The following is a 7,947-nucleotide window of genomic DNA, read 5'->3' on the forward strand; positions in this document are numbered from 1 at the left end:
GAAACGAGTATTCAACAATGCCATGATATAGTTAAGCAATAAGGCACCTCAGGGGTGTGGTATATGTCCAATATACCACGGCTAAGGGCTGTTCCCAGCACGACGCAACGCGGAGTGCCTGGATAAAGCTTTTAGCCGTGGTATATTGGCTATATATCGCAAACCCCCGAGGTGCCTTATAAACTGGTTACCAGCGTAATTAGAGCAGTAAAAATACATGTTTTGTCATACCTGTGGTATACGGTCTGATATACAGCCAATCAGCATTCAGGGCTCGAACCACCCAGTTTATAATCTATTCTACCTAGGATTTGTTTATATCATTTGATTGTGGCATTTAAATAGGTTGGTTTCGTTGTGTAGTCTTTCTTTTACACTGTTTTCATTAACAACACTGTCTTCAGCGAGCAACCCTCATTTCTTCATTTCTTCATTTCTCAGTGGTCAGTTGCCGAGTGAGTATTTTTGTCCTTGAGCTCCCATTGGACACATTCGATGTAAATTTGATGAGGAATGTTTTCAAGAATGGAGCCACAACGTAACATCTGCAAACTGTGAAGGTGCCGTGTTGATTTAGACATAACAGTTTACATTGATAAGGAATCGTGAAGAACTGGTCGTAAAAATTGTATGTAAACATCAACATATTAGATTTCACTGCGACATTTGATTGCCATGGTTATTTTGATGTGTAGTGGTGCGTTTTCCGTATGAGAACGAGCTATCAGCCTATGGCTACAATATCTGTTCACTGTAAATTAACACTGAAATTCGTGATGCGAGTGTGATTTTATCGTTCTAATATTCATGTTGCATCAATGAAAACATTATTTGCTGTTGAACAAGTCATTCCAATTTACAGTGGAATCATAACACTATCATCACTCTACATTTTTGACATACTTGTATTTTCTGATTTATGTTTCTCCATTTCTGTTTTATATCCGTTTTTAGTATGGTTTTGTCAATCACGCCTTGGAACTACTTGTATTACGAAATTATGGCGAAGACGTGTGGGAAGACATCAAGTGAGTACAAAGATTTGTTTTGTATTTGTGATTGACACAGGGCATTTGCATACCATAATTCAAAGCAGAAAGTGAAAATAAAAACTAAATGTGGCCATGTTGCAAAATGCAAAACAAGGAATCAGCAGGTATGTTCAGTAGATAGATATGTTAGTAACACATTAAATTGTTCCTATAACTGTGTGAAGCAGCATTGTAGTAACACACTTTACACACATGGACACATAGATTTTGTATTGTAGATATGTGGTAGGAGAGTAGCTTAGTGGCTTGAGGGCAGACAATGTGTTGTGAAAAGTTTTATGAAATGTACGATTTTAAATTGTAGATAACTGCCTTAATGTTACTTAATAAATACAAATTACACTACTGCTTAAGTAATTACCATGTAATAACAATTGCTTACTTTACATTGTTACTTTACATTTTAATTTAAGTTATTACACTTTAATTGTGTTTACTACATTGTCTTGACCACAACTTTATGTAACCTACCAATATGACATGGATAATAATGCAAAAATAGGTCAATTAACCATATTATAGTTTTGAAATCAATAATCTCCCCCTATTGCTAGACAGAGTGTATAACGAATGGCCATGTCATGACCAGCAGATATAGTGGGCCAATCTAAGGTATACCATGTGACCATAAATCACCATAAATCACCAGCAAACATAAAAGAAACTATATATATAATTCATCAATTCATTATTAAATGACTATTATGGGAAGGCGAGCCATATTTTTACTCATCATTTCATTTTCATTAGCTTTCTAATAGTGGTGATAAAGGGAGGTTGTTGCATTATGATAACAAAGTGCTCAAATATTTGGCAAGATCCAAGTTTATTTTTCTTCCTCAGTCTTTGCTGTTCCAGGACCCAGACTTTCATCCCATTCTATCCTATAAGAACAGAGGCACAGCTGCCTCTCCGAAAAACATGTTTTGAGGATTCTGGTCATTTTTATTGCCCAAAAACATTGTGCTGCAATATTTCTCAACCTTATCTTGGCTGACGTAATTCAACATTATTACATGCGTAAATATTCAAGCTAGGTTTTATTTTCAGATTTTGCATAATTCTTATTTTCACTACATTTTTATGTTTGTTCAGCAGATCACATGCTCAGAGAAAGTGGTTGCTAGCCAGCACAGCAAATCAGTATTGTTTTCTCAGATCAACTCGGTAATCAGGTCAAATAGACCTCATTAGGATATATAACAGGCTTATTTATTAGCATGCCAAATACATTTTCTCATTGTAACTTCTAAATATAGATAATCCTACGATGCAGTTAGTGCTCAAAGGTAGATTAAGGGTACTGCAACATTCATAAAGGTGTCATGACTGTTTTCATAACGTTGTTATGAATGCCTTATGTATACCCCCATAAAGTAAATTGATACTGATTGTTTTTGATTGGACCAAATAAGTGTAGCTATCACTTTACTGAAGGACCCTTATGTATGATTCATTTAAGGCTTTTATAACAGCTATTTAAGATGTTATAACATCAGCCATAGGCATAAACAACGGCATACAATGTTATGAAGCTAGTTTTAATGGATACTATAGAGGACAAGCGAATATGTTGTCGTATGCTCTTGTCACCTGCCTCTTTATTACATAGGTAATAATCACATGTTAATATGATATCTAATAATTGCATTTTCTTCTTTCCTGTTATCAGGAGGGAGGCACAACTCGATGTAGAGGGTCAGTTCCTGGTCAGAATCATATATGAAGATGCCAAAACATATGACCTTGTTGCTGCTGCAAGCAAAGTTCTCAGTATGTTTTTTAATCATGTTTTGAAATGCAAGATGCTTTACTTGAACCAGTTTATTCCTAACATAATTGTATGGCATCACTTTAAAATATGCTACCCTTTATAAAGGGTCACTTATTTTAAAGTGTTACCAATGGGACTGAGATGGTGTATTTTTTTTTTTATCTTGCAGAGATTGATGCAGGGTGTATCCTACAGATGTTTGGGAAGATGTTTTTTGAGTTTTGCCAAGAATCAGGGTATGACACCATCCTGCGTGTTTTAGGCTCCAATGTCCGTGAATTCTTGCAGGTAAGCACTCCAGTTCCCTTCTTAATCTTTCTTCAGTTAACAGATACTCATGTAAAACAATGTCCTCTTCAATGTCATGAATGCTTCAACGTAAGTTAAATATGACCTATATTTCAATTGTACAGTGCCGAAACAATTCTGTGACCGCCCCCTCGTCTTTGGATATGGGGGAGTACCATGTAATTCAAATAGGACAGTGGCAGTTTGATTTGCCAAGACCGAACCCTCTGTTTACAAATACAAAATGTAGGGCTTCACTTTGGGTTGAAACAGAGATAAAGGAGTGAGGACTGGAGTTATGCAAACTTGTTCTAAAGGCCTGCTTTAGGCCTGCCTTGCCTGCTCCCAGATCAGTTTATGCTGTGTAGCCAACTCCTATGGTGTTTGGTATGACCACAGGAGTTGGCTATATAACACAAACTGATATGGGACCAGTCTAAATGGAATCTTAATGGAGAGAAACTACTATTTCAATCATTTATGCAACCTCCATACAGAATCTGGATGCCCTCCACGACCACCTAGGTACCATCTACCCTGGGATGAGGGCTCCGTCCTTCCGCTGCACAGACGCGGAGAAGGGCAACAATCTGATCCTGCACTACTACTCGGAGAGGGAGGGGCTCCAGGACATTGTGATCGGCATCATCAAGACGGTGGCCCAACAGATCCACGGCACAGAAATGTGTGCTGTTTAAAAAATAATAATAACTATTAATACTTAAAAGAATTGGACCCTTTAAAAAAAAAGAAGCCTAAAATGACATCTTGATGCCATTTGAAAGGAAACACTTTGAAGTTTGTTGAAATGTGAAATTAATGTAGAGACAGCAGGGGTTCAAACTGTATAAGCCATTTCCTACTTTTGAATAAAAAAATTGATTTTATCAAACAAAACTATGCTACATTTTATCTCTGGGACCCTCAGGATGACAAATCAGCATAATATTACTGAATGTAAGTACATTATTTACCTTCAGAGGTGAATGTATAAAACCAGTTGCTGTGATACAAGTTTGTTGTTGTGCACTCTTCTCAAATAATAGCATTTTTTTACTTTAATAGCTACTGTAAATTGGGTAGTGTAGTTATATTAACAAGAATGTAAGCTTTCTGGCCATATAAGACATGTCTATGTCCTGGAAAGTTTGCAATTACTTACATCTTTCTAGTTAGCAACAACTGTCCCGGTATAGGGACACCAATCTCGTAGATCCTTAAGAAATTAAAGGGATAGTTCGGGATTTTGGCAATGAGGCCCCTTATCTACTTCCCCAGAGTCAGATGAACTCATGGATACCATTTATATGTCTCTGTATTCAGTATGAAGGAAGTTAGAGGTGGTTTCGCAAGCCAATACTGCTAGACCTAACTCGGGCACTGTTTTTTGTGTGCCTTGGAAGTTATTTGGATTCTGATGCTGCTTGGGGTTCTTACCTTCAGTCCAAAATGGGACAGTGGCCGACTTTCAAATGCCCCTCTCCATTCAGGAGTTGTTTGGATCTGAGCAACTGCTAGTGTTGGTCACTCAGTGGGCAGTTTTTGATCTGAGATGCTGGTGGGTCTCTGTTGACTTGGGTCAGATGTCTATGAAAGGGGCAGAATGTTAGTACACTCAGAAGGTGACGTAATACAACTACCAAGTAGCTAGTAGTTATAGTGTAAGATAACCATTATTAGACTGATATAAGTGTCATGATAGTTTTAAAGCTAGGAATATGTGATTAAGTTATGTACCTTCTTTATAGCATAGTAGTCCATGCAGCAAACACCAGGTGGAATTAGTATATACCATTGGTATAGACTTGGATAGTCCTTTCAAAAATCTTGTTTCTGAGCACATAGGTTAGGTTACCTCCTCATTTTCAGAGAAAGCCAACTCTACTTTCAATCCTAATCATATCGCAGAGATAGGTGTCCATAAGTATTTTTTATCTCCCAAGCTCGGCGTAAAATTAAATGGGGGAGCTGAATTGACAGACCCTGCAAATATGACACCAGACTGTCTGGAAGTGTCATTCATTGTTGCCACGGAAACCGTGTGCGTCAAGCCATTGACGTCAGTGTATAGACTAAAAAGGACTTGTTGAGGCCAGGCAGTAACCCTCACAAGAACATCACTGTGTTTAAAACCATCACACCTTAGATCACCTTAGATATTTACATAAAGACATACAGTATATCGATGTCGATGCGTTTACCAATCACCCACCGGTATCCCTTACATTATCTCTTGCCATAATGGGTGGACTGGCGTACATTTTGAGTGTCCCAATAAAGTAAAGCAGGATATAAACACAGGAAGCATAGCATGCACTCATTCAATCCATTCTTCCTTCACCAGGTGATCCAGCACAAGAGTGAGGAATGTGACCACATCAAGTTCCTGATCGAGGAGAAGGACTCGGAGGAGGAGGCCTTCTATGAGGATCTGGACGGCTTCGAGGAGAACGGCACGCAGGAGACCCGGATCAGCCCCTACACCTTCTGCAAGGCCTTTCCCTTTCACCTCATATTCGACAGGAACCTGATGCTTACTCAGTGCGGCAACGCTATCTTCCGTGTGCTGCCGCAGGTTTATGTCTATTTAGCTATAGGACATTGAGATTTTATGTGTGTAAATAACTACTCTTATACTGCATTATGACTGCATTATAACTCAGTAGGACTGTGTTTATAATGTACTGTAGATATGGGCTTCACAGGTAGCCTGCAGTTGTAATGCAAAAATGTGGTTATAATCTATTGTAAGACTTGGCACAAGTATGTATGACCCCCTTATGAAGTGTTTTGCTGTTGTATTCCTTAGCTCCAGCCAGGCATCTGTAACCTGCCCTCCGTGTTCTCTCTGGTGCGTCCACACATAGACTTCAGCTTCCAAGGCATGCTCTCCCACATCAACACTGTCTTCGTTCTGCGAAGCAAGGTATGCCAAGAATACTCACTACTGAAACTTTTCGCATTTTAATTTAATGTTAAAATTCCATCACAAAAAAAATAGAGGAACTAGATAGAAAACTACATTTATATTTTCTATGTGTCCTGGCTGCTTGTGTGTCCATGCGTGTGTGTCTCTGCCTGTGTGTGTGTGTAAATTATGTCTTTCCAGGAGGGCCTCTTGAACGTGGAGACTTCGGAGAACGAGGACGAGCTGACTGGTGCTGAGATCAGCTGCCTGAGGCTGAAGGGACAGATGATCTACCTGCCCGAGGCGGAGAACATCCTCTTCCTCTGTTCTCCCAGGTTCTGCTGTTGTGATGTTAGACAAAAACAATGTGCTGTTCTAGGCTGCGTTCCAAATGGGCACATAAAGCTCTAGTCAGAAGTTGTGCACTATGTAGGGAATAAGATTCCATGTGCCATGTGCCTGGTCAAAAGTAGTGGACTGTGTCAGGAATAGGGTGCCATTTGGGATGTAGTCCTAGACTTGGGATGGATGGCTGGGCTGGATGGATGTCTCTTGGTTGGTGTGTGAAACCTAAATTGGATTCAAAACCACAGCTACTGTAGTGCAGCAGATGGTCTGGTCTTAAGGGGCCAATCTACAGTGGAAACAAAAGTCTAACCCTGCCTTTGCTTTGGTAAAAAGCTGGGGGATGGATCTAAAAATGTAACTACTCTCAGATTCAGACAGAGCTATGGCTGCAATGACTGACCATCCATTATATAAAAATGATAGTTTTAACTATGTTTTGAGACTATACAGTGTTTGTTTACATTTAAAATGTTTAATAACATTGGAGTAAAACAAGGTTATATTTCGGTTCTGACAGGGTGTTACAGTTGAACTAAGCTCATTAGGATTTTAAGTGATATTCAAGAATCAGTGTATACATGCATACATGCATGCATACATACATGCATACATACATGAATGCATACATACATACATGCATACATACATACATACATACATACATACATACATACATACATACATACATACATACATACAGTTGAAGACGGAAGTTTACATACACCTTAGCCACAAGTTAGCCCATTCCTCCTGACAGAGCTAGTGTAACGGAGTCGAGTTTGTAGGCCTATTTGCTCGCACATAGTTTTTCAGTTCTGCCCTCAAATTTTGTATAGGATTGAGGTCAGGGCTTTGTGATGGCCACTCCAATACCTTGACTTTGTTGTCCTTAAGTAATTTTGCCCCAAGTATGCTTGGGGTCATTGTCCATTTGGAAGACCCATTTGCGACCAAGCTTTAACTTCCTGACTGATGTCTTGATGTTGCTTCAATATATTCACATAACTTTCCCTTCTCATGATGGCATCTATTTTGTGAAGTGCACCAGTCCCTCCTGCAGCAAAGCAGCCACACAACATGATGCTACCACCCCCGTGCTTAACTGTTGGGATGGTGTTCATCGGCTTGCAAGCCTCCCCCTTTTTCCTCCAAACATAACGATGGTCATTATGGCCAAACAGTTCTATTTCTTTTCATCAAACCAGAGGACTGAAAAGTACGATCTTTGTCCCCATGTGCAGTTGCAAGCCGTAGTCTGGCTTTTTTATGGCGGTTTTGGAGCAGTGGCTTCTTCCTTGCTGAGCGGCCTTTCAGGTTATAGGACTTGTTTTATTGTGGATATAGATCATTTTGTACCTGCTTCCTCCAGCATCTTCATAAGGTCCTTTGCTGTTGTTCTGGGATTGATTTGCACCTTTCTCACCAAAGTACGTTCATCTCTAGGAGACAGAACGTGTCTCCTTCCTGAGCGGTATGACGGCTGGGTGGTCCCATGATGTTTATACTTGCGTACTATTGTTTGTACAGATGAACAGGGTACATTCAGGCATTTGGAAATTGCTCCCAAGGATGAACCA

General features: G+C 39.5%; 1 protein-coding gene across 1 annotated transcript; it reads left to right on the forward strand.

Annotated features, from left to right (window-relative positions):
* The first annotated feature begins 590 nt into the window (after positions 1 to 590).
* On the forward strand, positions 591 to 6,448 carry LOC109894790 (guanylate cyclase soluble subunit beta-1-like). Its single transcript, XM_031828233.1, has 8 exons — positions 591 to 628; positions 955 to 1,028; positions 2,725 to 2,825; positions 2,996 to 3,114; positions 3,612 to 3,806; positions 5,459 to 5,689; positions 5,924 to 6,040; positions 6,224 to 6,448. Exons 4-8 carry the CDS (start codon positions 3,022 to 3,024, stop codon positions 6,431 to 6,433), a joined length of 846 nt encoding a protein of 281 aa, XP_031684093.1. The 5' UTR covers positions 591 to 628; positions 955 to 1,028; positions 2,725 to 2,825; positions 2,996 to 3,021; the 3' UTR covers positions 6,434 to 6,448.
* The last annotated feature ends 1,499 nt before the right edge of the window (positions 6,449 to 7,947 follow it).

This window comes from Oncorhynchus kisutch, linkage group LG7, assembly GCF_002021735.2.
Source record: "Oncorhynchus kisutch isolate 150728-3 linkage group LG7, Okis_V2, whole genome shotgun sequence".
In the NCBI taxonomy this organism is placed as follows: Eukaryota; Metazoa; Chordata; class Actinopteri; order Salmoniformes; family Salmonidae; genus Oncorhynchus; species Oncorhynchus kisutch.

What these genes read in the sequence shown, in the direction of transcription:
- LOC109894790 (XM_031828233.1), top strand. Translation starts at nt 3,022, where the DNA reads ATGTTTGGGAAGATGTTTTTTGAGTTTTGCCAAGAATCAGGGTATGAC. An exon ending in ATGTCCGTGAATTCTTGCAG is followed by an intron (nt 3,115 to 3,611) that starts GTAAGCACTCCA and finishes ACCTCCATACAG; the next exon opens with AATCTGGATGCCCTCCACGA. An exon ending in ACGGCACAGAAATGTGTGCT is followed by an intron (nt 3,807 to 5,458) that starts GTTTAAAAAATA and finishes TTCCTTCACCAG; the next exon opens with GTGATCCAGCACAAGAGTGA.